Raw genomic sequence first — 12,164 nt, forward strand, 5'->3', positions numbered from 1 at the left:
AGTAGACTTGACTACTGTAACGGTGTCTTTACAGGTCTCCCTAAAAAAATCAATCGGACAGCTGCAGCTGATTCAGAACGCCGCTGCTAGAGTCCTCACTAAGACCAAGAGACTGGATCACATCACTCCAGTTCTGAAGTCTTTACACTGGCTTCCTGTACCTCAAAGAATTGATTTCAAAGTACTTTTGCTAGTTTATAAATCACTCAATGGTTTAGGGCCAAAATACATTTCTGATGTGCTACTAATGATGTTAATTTCTTTATTGTTTAATTTCTTATACTGCACTGTAACTTTTTATTCTTGTGTTTTATCTGTTTTTATTTTCTAACTGTTTTTTAACTGATTTTATGTAAAGCACTTTGAATTGCCCTGTTGCTGAAATGTGCTATACAAATAAGGCTGCCTTGCCTTGCCTAGAGACCTAACCTAAGTATCTGACTGAACAAACAGTATTTCTTTATAACAATCAATATTTCTCTGTATGTGTATCCTGCAGATGTTGAGCAGCTGTCAGTAGTTAAAGAAGAGGTCCCCCCTGAGCAGCAGGAGTGTAGCTCCAGTGTGGACCAGCAGGAGCAAGAGCCCCCCTCGCACATCAAAGAGGAACAGGAGGAACTATTGAGCAGTCAGCAGGGAGAGCAGCTTCAAGGGCTGGAGGCGGCTGATATCACCGAGTTCCCATTCACTCCTGTCCCTGTGAAGAGTGAAGATGATGAAGAGGAAGCTCCGTCCTCACAGCTTCATCAAAGACAATCTCAGCACATGAAAACAGAAGCTGATGGCAGGGACTGTGGAGGACCAGAACCAGCCAGGAAGTCACATCCACATTTACAACCAGAGACTGAAGACCAGACTGGAGACTCTTCTGATCCTGAGACTGGTGACAGTGCTGATTGGAAGGAGACCAGAGAACCTCAGTCAGCTTTAAACTCTCTGAAACATGATTCAAGACGTAACAAAAGATTCAGCTGTTCGGAATGTGGGAAAAGATTTGGCTTCAAGTCACATCTGAAGACACACATGAGAATCCACACAGGAGAAAAACCTTTCAGCTGTTTAGTTTGTAAAAAATCTTTTACACTTAGTTGGAGTTTACAGAATCACATGAAAATCCACACAGGAGAAAATCTTTTCAGCTGTTCAGTTTGTAAGAAATCTTTTATACAGAGAGGGCATTTACAACAACACATGAGAATCCACACAGGAGAGAAGCCTTTTAGCTGCTCTGAGTGTGGTAGAGCTTTCAAAGAACGTGGAAATCTGAAAACCCACATGATGACTCATTCTGGAGAAAAACCTTTCAGCTGCAGTGTTTGTAATACATCTTTTACACGTAGAGGGAGTTTACAGAATCACATGAGAATCCACAAAGGAGAGAAGCCTTTTAGCTGCTCTGAGTGTGGTAGAGCTTTCACTGAACGTGGACACTTGAAGAAACACATGATGACTCATTCTGGAGAAAAACCTTTCAGTTGCTTATTCTGTAATAAATACTTTACACTGAATGGAAATTTACAAAAACACATGGCCATAGTCCACAAAGGAGAGAAAAGATTCAGTTGCAGTGTTTGTGACAAAAGTTTTTCTCGGCATTCTGATGTCAAAACACATGAATGTGTTGGTCCGATGGAAACAGAAGCTGATGGAGAGGACTTTGGAGAACCAGAACCAGCGAGGAACATGCATCCGCAACCAGAGACTGAAGACCAGACTGGAGACTCTTCTGAACCTGATACTGATGACATGGATTAAAGTTTGTGCCTTTTAAGTCTAAGTAAAACTTCAGTATTCAACAAAAATCTTTATGTATCAACATCTAGATAGAAGGTGGTAGGAAAAAGTACACTCTTATTTAAAATATTTAATTAGATATTGTTTTTGCCTTGTAATGTCTGTCATATAATCAAGATATCAGACAAACAATATTTTATGCGGCTCACACTTACCAAATATTCACTTCTTTCTAAGTAACGTATGTTTAGCAAGATTCATTATTGATTGTGTATCAATATTTAATGATAATTTACTAGTAAGGATGGATGTTAGGTCTATTTTAGGGGTGCTGAAGCTACCCCAAAATGTTCACAAGCCACCCAAATAATAAAAATTGCCGTGCACTCTGTATCACTCACTTCCTGGAATTAATCTTCCTTCACAATCTGTTGCTGTTGTCGTGCACTGCAGTCTGTTTTATTTTTATTTCACCAACTGTCAACTTGTTGAAATAACGCGTTTCAGAGACAGTCTGACGAGCAGCCGCCTGCACGGTCATGGTATGTGGACAAGCGGGCAAGAGAGAGAGCCCCAGGCAGCAATAAAATAAAGAAGTAAATCAGGGAAATTAAATGTTTTTGTTGATTTTTCACTCGAAATGCAACTGTAGCGAGCATCATTACAGTTATCCTAATTCATAATTGCAACAAATATGTCCAGCTATAAACAATCCAGAAAGTCAAAAGTTAGACTGAACTACAAAGAGTCAATGGCTATGAAGATGGTACACCGTCTTGTCTCTTCTCATTGGATTAAACTGGCTGCTTTCAGAATGCAGCAGACCGGTGTGTTGCAAGCATAGACTGTTAATATACACTCTATGGTTGCAAGTAGCTGCAGGATTTATCTTGTCTTGTCGCAAATCTTCGGCCTGGACTTGCTACCACATCATAGACTGTATAACATATAGTCTATGTACAGCTCACACAGTGAGTGTTACAGAGCAATTGTGATTCTGTGGGTGGCCTGGCCACCCATGAAAGCTCACTGGCCATCCCAGATCTGATATGGTAGTTGGTCAAGTTGGTCAACACAAGAAACAAGAGAAATGCTGTCAACAATGATGGCAGATGCTCAACTGATTTAGGGCCAGATTTAAATTTTTAACAAACCCGGTAATGGTTGTACTGAGGCTGTGAGAGCTGATTTCTCATGAGATGAGCACGCTGCACCTGCTGCTGGTCCGCGAAACAGGAGGACGGTCCCAGTTACAATAGCAACAATACAGCAAGGATAAAACCGCTGGAATCTGTCGATTGAGAGTTACGGAAATGTAATGTTTAGTTATATCGTATTTCCCCTTGAATGTGTAGGAAAACTTTAGCTAGCACTAGCTAAGTAGCAGCCAAAAGTCGAACTACACTGTACTAGCTCGCTTAGCAGCCTGCAAACCAAGTTAATTATTGAACGTTAGCATTTTGTTTTTTCGATTATTTGGATACCGCCATGAAATATGAAAGGCTACTTTCTGAAATCAAGACTGAGGGTGTTTTTTGCAAATGTATGTTCAATAGAACTAATGTTATCTGTGAAATATAGTGTGACAGTCTAGATTTAAGTAGCTATAACACAAGATGTGACATATTTATTTGCTCTGTAAAATAAGGGCTGTTTAAATTCTTTTTTGAGATAACAGACTTTTCATTCGTATCAATTAGCTCATCTTCACAGTCGACATATTTTTAGACGTTTTAATAGGCTGTGGGCAGAGCAAATTGCATTCAAAATGCTTGATGCAATATGTGTTATTAAAGTAAGTGGTAAGAGTGGTAGTTATGTAAAAATAAAATTAAAATAAACCTTTATAGATCCTATAAATATACATAATTAGGCACATTGTTGACATCTCTCTTTTTGACACTTTAATGGAGATAAAGCTGTTATTTAAGGGGTTCCAGACCCCCACAAACACTTGTATTTTGCACAGTGATTAAAACCCAATTTGACAATGATCCTGCTTGACGTTTGTAGTTATAGCTATTACTTAAAAATGAATTGACTGACTGACTGAGTGACGGAATTACATTTCCCCCAGAGTTAGGCTTAAGAAAATAGTTATGAAGAAAAGCAGAGATATTCAGAGCTTCTTCCACGGCTTCTACCAGCAACAGTGAAAAGGCTCAGTCAAGTCAGCGGCCAAGGTACAGCAGTAGTGATGAAGACCAGTGGGCTTATCCTGCACAGGATGGTAAGTCATACTTGCACAGTTAGAATTTACCATGTAGGCTCACATTCAAGTTGTTTGTCACTCCAGTTATACAATTACAACTGTCTGAAACATCACTACACAAGAACGATAGTTAAACAGTTGTAAAAGACAGAAGCACAATAAAGTGTGTGTGTGTGTGTGCGTGCGCATGTGAGCCTCCAGCCAATTGATTTCCCAGATATCTGTGTATTCCCACAGCTGACCAGCCACACCCAGAGGAGGATTCAGCAGTGTCTGGAGCTTCACCTGCTGAGCATGGTATGTCAAGTTCTGTTAGGTCCAAATATGTCATTCATGAACATTTACCTCATACTGGATTTAATTTATAAAGGACGGTCCAGTTTTGCCCAAAGTGTATTCTTTTCCTTTGTTTATATACAGCAGACCCCACACTTAAACATAGATAATCTATTCTTTAAATCTTGATACAAAACAGTATGAAAAGACAAAGGAAAATGTGTGACACCAATCTGTCCTCATACATTATGGGTGTAATGGTTATTGATTTTACTACTTCAGGTACTTCATCTAGTGAACAAAGTGATTCAGAGGTGATGGTGACACCAATGACAGAGGCTCCTCATGCCGCCCCACCTGGACCTCGCCGTGTGTTGTGACATTCTATCTTTCAGTTTACACAACATTATGAGTGCCTTCCATTTAAATAACATGGATGTAATTGTAATACATTCACTTTGTAACTAATCATTTTGAATACTGAAACTTTATAAAAACTGAAGTAAGGACTGATCACGACTATTTATAATTTACAGACGTTTCATAATCCAGAGCAGCAGGTCCTACACATCCTCAACATAAGGTATTCAACGAACCATGCAAGGCAACAGGAAGAAGTCCGTAAACAGTGAGTGGTATAAACAACACCTACGGCTTGAGTACTCCAAAAGCCAAAACTCTGCCTACTGTTTTGCATGTTGACGCTTGTCTTTGCCAAACACCCCAGCATCTGTATTCACATCCCAACTGGGATTCTCTCATTGTAAAAAGGCAATGTCTTGTGGTCTTATGGCCTATGTGAAAGCATTTTGCAGCAGAAGAATGAGCAAAAGCAAGAACTAGCAACCTCTATTGCACTTAAGAAATATATATATATATATATACATTTTTTTTTTCTTACAAGCTTAGTTTATCTTTTGCTTACAGATACACTTTTTAATAAGGTCCTGTCTTTAAGCATTTTGGCTTGTTCCGTTACCTGGATTGCTGTGTTTTTATGTAAGCACAAGATGGCACCTCATTTAGTAAAGCAAACATAGGTAGCATGATGAGCTAATGACTGATAAATGTTATTGTAGAGGATGAGTTTAGAGCTATCGTTTCTGCTATTCTAACTTGTGAAGAGACTAGGACTTTAATCCACTACAAGGAAATTTGAACCCTGTCCTGAACATGTTAAATTAACCAGAGATACTTGAGGACTGTGATAGGTGGAAATAGAATAAAATGACTTTTAACAGCACATACACCTTTATTTGACAGTTATGAGACAAAAAATCATGGGTGAGAGAGGGGATGTGACATCCAGCAAAGGACCAGGATTCGAACCTTGGTCGGCTGCGTACGTATACGCGTTACACTTTGCTATGCCATGGCCACCCCACATTATCGTTGTGTTTCATCTTGGCCACCCCAGTAAAAAATGTCCTGGATACGCCACTGCTCGGATGGCTTCTTCTTCTGTGTCTCCACACGCTAGTGACATGTTGTCAGCTATAGGCTCAATCCCTTTTAAGACCACCAGGAGTTTGCAATGCTTAATCCAATACAGCTCTGGCACAACAGATACACCAAGTTTCAGCCACCGTTTTCTGCCCCACGGTGTCATTCCTCATTCACGTGACACTGTGGAAACGCATCCCAGTGCGAAGATACATGCTTTTGGCAGTTTGTACAGCACATCATCTAAGGTGGGCCATAAATCCTGGAGGGACTGAATAATAAATTTATAAATCACAACAGTCTTTTGTGCTCTACACAGTACCGTACATAAATAGTATGACACTTTTTACAGTGCCACATTTCTCTGCTTTGAATGGACTCCATGCATTTCTACAGTTTTAACTAAACTCTATTAGCAGCGAATTTTGTTTGATATCAGTGCATAACACTACTTGCTTTGGAGACATTGATACATGCTTTATATATACACCGTCCTGTATCACACGGATGCAGGACACCAGGCAGCTGATCCACTTTTGGGCTGAAAACAAGCAGTTTTTAAAAGTTTCTAAAATCAAAATATGCTGCAAAGCACTTATGGGAGTGAGTCATGAGTTCATGTTGTAGCAATTCATTATTGTATTGGTACTTTATTAATGTAATCATTTGTAATTAATTCCTGTTCATGCACGTGTATATTGTTGTTGGTTATGATACGGAACACTGATGAAATGTGAGGGAAGGGTTACTGGCCAACAGGATCATCAGGAATATCAGAATAGCTGTAGTTTTTTGTTTTTTGTAGTCTTCTCTTTTTTTAGTTTTATACATTTGGGTACCTTTTTATTGTTTTTTTTTATTTAAGTTTACTTTATTTGGCAATAAAGACATTATCGATGACATCAAAACGGTGAAACAGAAATACAACACACCAGTATGTATAAAAATATTTATTGAAAACACATCTAAGTACAGAGATAAGAACATCTGCACCACCCCCACCAAAGTGAACATTAAAGAACTATAAGAAGCACAATAAAGTTCCAGAGTCTCGGGGCTCCGCAATCGGTTGATTATTTGTACATAAAATCCATCCGACGCTCTTTCCTCGTGAAGACGTCAAGCACAGAGTTGTAAAACTCGTCTTTACGGGCCTTCAGTTTGCATTGTCTCTGACACTCAATTGAAAGATGAAGGGCTGAAAGATGTGCTTGCCCGGTCAGGTTCCGACTGTATGTTTCGATCTGTTTCAAGGTGGAAAATGTGTGCTCCACCGAAGCTGAAGTTGCAGGTATCATATGAACTGACGTTTTTTCATGCTTGGTTAGGGCTGCGGGCAGAGGTGGGTAGTAACGAGTTACATTTACTCCGTTACATTTACTTGAGTAAGTTTTTGAAAAAATTGTACTTCTAGGAGTAGTTTTAAATCACTATACTTTTACTTTTACTTGAGTAGATTAGTGAAAAATAAACTGTACTCTTACTCCGCTACATTAGGCTACAATGAGCTTGTTACTCGTTACTACGCTTCATTGTTTTTACCCCAGCGTACGTCTCATTTTAATGTTTTATTTTGACAGAGAGTCTTCCGCTGAAGGATCTACCACGTGACTGTGCTTAACCAATCACACGTCGTTGTGCAGTCACGTGACCACATTCGTTTCAGCAGCGGGACAGGTTAGCCCATAGACATAACGAGGTTAGCTTTACAGTCGTAGCAAAGCAAAGACGCAGAAACAAAGTCGCCAAGGCAACGCAGACCAGGAGGACCCTCCCCTCGGCCACTTAGGAAAAGTGCGAAACAGCAGCTTTTATGCGGCGTCTTCTGTGTCGACCAAACAAACGGACATGTGACCGTTCAACAACTCAACATCTAAGCTGAGGAGACGTAGCGGTAGTTTTAGTTTTTGCTGTGGAGAGGTTGCTGTTTGTCTTTTAGGTTACATACAGTATGTTTTACACATGCAGTATCCATCCAAATTTGATGTGACAAGTCTCTCAAGTAAGCTAATTTGTAATTAATAAATTCATTTTAATTTATTTTATTGATTGGATGAACTATAATTTGCCTAGATATTATTATTTTGTATTTCTGTCTGTCTGATTGATGCTTGTGTTAAGAAATAAGTCAGACATTACTCAACAGTTACTCACTACTTGAGTAGTTTTTTCATCAAGTACTTTTTTACTCTTACTCAAGTAATTATTTGGATGACTACTTTTACTTTTACTTGAGTCAAATTATTCTGAAGTAACAGTACTTTTACTTGAGTACAATTTTTGGCTACTCTACCCACCTCTGGCTGCGGGCAGGTTGTTCAGATCCCAGGACCCCGTTGAAGTCCAGCCGCTGACTGTTAGCACAGCCACATAGCCACATCTTTTCTTTCATGCCAGTCAGTTTGAAAAGATTGGACACATTTTAGTCCTTTTTGATGCAGTAGTCTATCTAAGGCTTGTGTAGACTTCCCTCTTGCTATTAGGTTTTTTTGGAAATAAAATCGAGTTAGGAGAAATTCCTTACCACTGTGGTATCGGCGGACATCGCTGCTTTCCTTTTGACTTTAAATTTCACGGGGATTGCGCTTACAACGTAGCTGGTGTAATGACGTCAGCTACGCAAAGGTCCATTAATATCTTGATTTTAATTGGTCCATGTTTGATATGTAACGGAGTGGATTACTGGCATAACACATTTACGTGCAAAGGCACAGCAAGATTGTGCTTTTTGCGTACATGTTGAAGAATACAGGATCGAAGTGCGCATGTGCAAACATTGCTTGGTCGCTTGAATGGACATTAAAAGCACAGTTTATTCTACAATTTTTTTCTATTTGATTATGCCTAACTGCTACATTTGTCATTGTACTGTCTAAATAATTGGAATAACACACATGTAAATCACAAAAATAAACAGTAAAATACAAATACAAGCTTATTAAATACATTTATTTATTAAACATTTCTATGCTTGAATTTTGGCAGAGTAGGTGGTGCCTAGCTTGCCTATTTTGACTGCACGTCACTGGACGCAGCAATATAGAAAAAAATGAAATAAAAAAGGAAAAGACATGGGTGTGCAAAGAAACTGTATATGACTAATTATAAATGAACAGGATTTGATTTTCATCAATACAAACTAATTCCAGGGATTAAAACTGATTGAAAACTCTGTTTGGAGAAATCCTCTCGTCTTGTCAATGAAAATAATTCCGATCTTTATTCATGACAATCTTTTCAGGACTTTTAGAAACATGTCTGTTAAGTCACCTCTCCCCCCCCCAACGCAAGCACAAACATGACAAAGGAAGAATAAGAACCAAGAAAGTCAGAAAAAAAAATCAAGGTTGGTTACAAAAAGTGATGAGAAGGCCTTTATTAAATAGTTCAAGACATTAAAAATACAACAAGGCTTAGGCCTTCCTCAGGTGGGAGGGACAAAAAGTAAACATCAGAGTCATTAAAGCTTGCAGAGTCATTAAAGCTTGCAGGTGTGTACAGATCATGTAGAGTATGCTATGTACACCCTGGCCTCGAGGGCGTGACACTACAAACCCAATACACAACACACCCCCCCCTTTAGATTTTAGAAACGTATAAAGGATGATGAATTATAAAACAATTGTTAAACATAAATTTTAGTTTTTCTTCTGAATCATTGCTGCTTTCTGATTAATTCTGTATAACTTCAGTTAAAGATCACATTTCACAGGTAGAATCATAATGTGCTTCACATAGAAACATACAAGATAAGATCTATTGGATCCATACCCATATTGTTGTGTGACAGTACTAACAGAGATGGACGTCTGAGATCTGAAATCTATTGATTGCATTAAACAAAAGTAATTTTACCGGTTGGCTTGTTTTTATATCTGCATAAAACCAACCAGTTGTGGATGACTAAACAAGTGAAAGTTTGGGATTCGGTATGAAAAGGAGCGTAGAGATAGATGGACTCCAAGGGTTAAATTGACATGTGATTTATAGGCACAAATTCTTCATGTTTGGTCTGGAGTGTGTGATGGTGAACAGACTGAACTTTGATTTCAGCAGCTGATCTTCAGACAGAGTTTCTGTCCACAGGAGAGACTCTTAGTCTTGCAGAGGAAACAGAGACACTGAGGAACCAGGCCAGACTGTAAACCCAGGATATAGAGGCTGAGTGACTGTGGTGTAGAAGGTGTGGAGGTGGATCAGTGAGTCAGAGGAGACAGTGTAGAAGGACAGAGAGCCAGCGGGACAGTCCACATACACTGCTACTCTGTTATAGACAGAAGAGGACGTGAGGTCTGCTCTTTTGTCATTGTGCCAGACAGAGTAACCACGATCAGAGCGGACCAGACTCCAGGACTGATCATTTCCTCCAAACACACAGTCTTTACTACTTCCTTTCCTTCTGATTCCTCTGTAACTCACTGATATATGAACCACTCCTCTCCTCTTGACCTCCCAGTAACAGCGACCAGTCAGACCATCTCTACACAGCAGCTGAGACCAGGAGTCAAACCTGTCTGGATGATCAGGATATGACTGATCCTCTACCACACATGTCACCTTCCTGTTGTTGTCAGACAGTTTGACTTTTCTGTGTACTGTGTTTGTGTCCAGTTCCAGTTCACAGACATCTGATGGAGAGAACAAGAGACAATACAGCTGCAGATTATCATCTGATGATTTATTAACAACTCATTAAAATCAAAAAATAATCGTGATAATTAATCGTGATCAGAATAAAGTAAAGTGACCGCAGGGTTGACAGCTGTGTCCATCAAGGGAGAAAGTAATGCCCCCACTGATAGGGGGGTCTGTAACTTACTAACCTTTTTCCTAAATACAGATCTTCTCTAAAATACTCCTGGTTCTGTGGTGTTGGCGCTTCAAATCTGGGGCCTGCACAGCACCATAGAAGCATCAATTGAGGAGCGTCAAATAACGCTGTTATTTTTGTTTTGGCCTTAACCCCCCACCAAAGAGCTAACATTTAGCACAAAGTTCAGACCTTTGAACATCAATCTCAAAGTGAACTGAATGTGAATGAACATCAAATGGTTGTGGGTCCACCAACTGGCTTTAAGCTGGTTTTCATTGACCAGGTCCAGATGTGAAAAACTCTAACTGGCTCTCAAACTTTAAACACACTCACATTTCCTCACACCAGGTTTCAGTCTCTGTGGTCCACCATGGTCCGTCTTGCAGGAAGAAACAAAGTCAGAATCAACTTCATACACCTTCACTCACTGTGTGACGCCTTACACCCACACTCACACTATGAACAACAATAATATGTAATGTCCACGTTCTTCTATGCAGCACAATATGTCTTACTTTTATTCAGGCGATACAACAGTGACTTGTCCCTCTATGGGATGACTAAATCACTTAAGTCTACTTGACCATAAACACAAACGTCAGTCTAATAAAAAACGAATAACCAATACTACATCCATCCATCTTCATCCGCTTAACCGGTATCGGGTCGTGGGGGCAGCAGCTCCAGCAGGGGACCCCAAACTTTTTTCCGTTTCGGAAAACCCTTTCCCGAGCCACATCAACCAGCTCCGACTGGGGGATCCCGAGGCGTTCCCAGGCCAGGTTAGAGACATAATCTCTCCACCTAGTCCTGGGTCTTCCCCGAGGCCTCCTCCCAGCTGGACGTGCCTGGAACACCTCCCTAGGGAGGCGCCCATGAGGCATCCTTACCAGATGCCCAAACCACCTTAACTGGCTCCTGTCGAAGCAAAGGAGCAGCGGCTCTACTCTGAGCTCCTCTTGGATGACTGAGCTTCTCACCCTATCTCTAAGGGAGACACCAGCCACCCTCCTGAGGAAATCCATTTCGGCCGCTTGTACCCTTGATCTCGTTCTTTCGGTCATGACCCACCCATCATGACCATAGGTGAGGGTAAAAACAAAAATTGCCCGGTAGATCGAGAGCTTTGCCTTCTGGCTCAGCTCTCTTTTTGTCAAAACGGTGCGTTAAACGGAATGTAATACCGCACCAGCTGCTCCGATTCTCCGACCAATCTCAGGCTCCATGGTCCCCTTGCTTGCAAACAAGACCCCAAGGTACTTAAACTCCTTCACTTGGGGTAAGGACTCACTCCCTACCTGAAGAAAGCACTCCATCGGTTTCCTTCTGATAACCATGGCCTCAGATTTAGAGGTGCTGATCCTCATCCCAGCCGCTTCACACTCGGCTGCGAACCGATCCAGTGAGTGCCTAAGGTCACAGACCGATGATGCCATCAGGACCACATCATCTGCAAAAAGCAGCGATGAGATCCTTAGCCCACGGAACTGCAACCCCTCCCCGCACCAACTACGCCTCGATATCCTGTCCATATATATTACAAACAGGATTGGTGACAAAGCGCAGCCCTGGCGGAGGCCAACCCTTACCTGGAACGAGTCTGACTTACTATGTACCACAGCACTTTAAAGTTGCTGTAATTAAACCTCTTCTGAAAAAGCCAAACCTTGATCCAGATGTTTTAGC

At 40.6% G+C, this 12,164-nt stretch overlaps 2 protein-coding genes and 1 long non-coding RNA gene across 4 annotated transcripts in view; 2 read left to right on the plus strand and 1 right to left on the minus strand.

The window, feature by feature from the left end:
- LOC117947716 overlaps nt 1-9,426 on the plus strand; it is a 17,345-nt gene extending 7,919 nt beyond the window's left edge. The window contains exons 2-3 of the long non-coding RNA XR_004657306.1: nt 2,498-2,500; nt 9,308-9,426. This is a non-coding gene — a long non-coding RNA (uncharacterized LOC117947716). The remainder of the gene's footprint in view (nt 1-2,497; nt 2,501-9,307) is intronic.
- The window catches only part of LOC117947700 (zinc finger protein 391-like), an 86,791-nt gene that overhangs the window by 3,791 nt on the left and 70,836 nt on the right, over nt 1-12,164 (plus strand). The window contains exon 2 of one of the 2 annotated variants that reach the window (XR_004657294.1): nt 500-1,830. Coding sequence is in view for 1 of the 2 variants with exons in the window: in XM_034876884.1 (XP_034732775.1) it covers nt 500-1,755 (1,256 nt within the window). In the remaining variant the exon portion in view is untranslated. Of the gene's footprint in view, nt 1-499; nt 2,113-12,164 lie in introns of those variants that run through there. The other variant, XM_034876884.1, reaches the window with a different exon arrangement.
- LOC117947705 (NLR family CARD domain-containing protein 3-like) overlaps nt 9,331-12,164 on the minus strand; it is a 12,854-nt gene continuing 10,020 nt past the window's right edge. The window contains exons 9-11 of the mRNA XM_034876891.1: nt 11,989-11,993; nt 10,812-10,857; nt 9,331-10,293 (exon numbers count right to left, since the gene is read on the minus strand). Coding sequence (XP_034732782.1) covers nt 9,761-10,293; nt 10,812-10,857; nt 11,989-11,993 — 584 coding nt within the window. The 3' untranslated portion in view covers nt 9,331-9,760. The remainder of the gene's footprint in view (nt 10,294-10,811; nt 10,858-11,988; nt 11,994-12,164) is intronic.

This window comes from Etheostoma cragini, chromosome 7 (assembly GCF_013103735.1).
Source record: "Etheostoma cragini isolate CJK2018 chromosome 7, CSU_Ecrag_1.0, whole genome shotgun sequence".
Taxonomy (NCBI): domain Eukaryota; kingdom Metazoa; phylum Chordata; class Actinopteri; order Perciformes; family Percidae; genus Etheostoma; species Etheostoma cragini.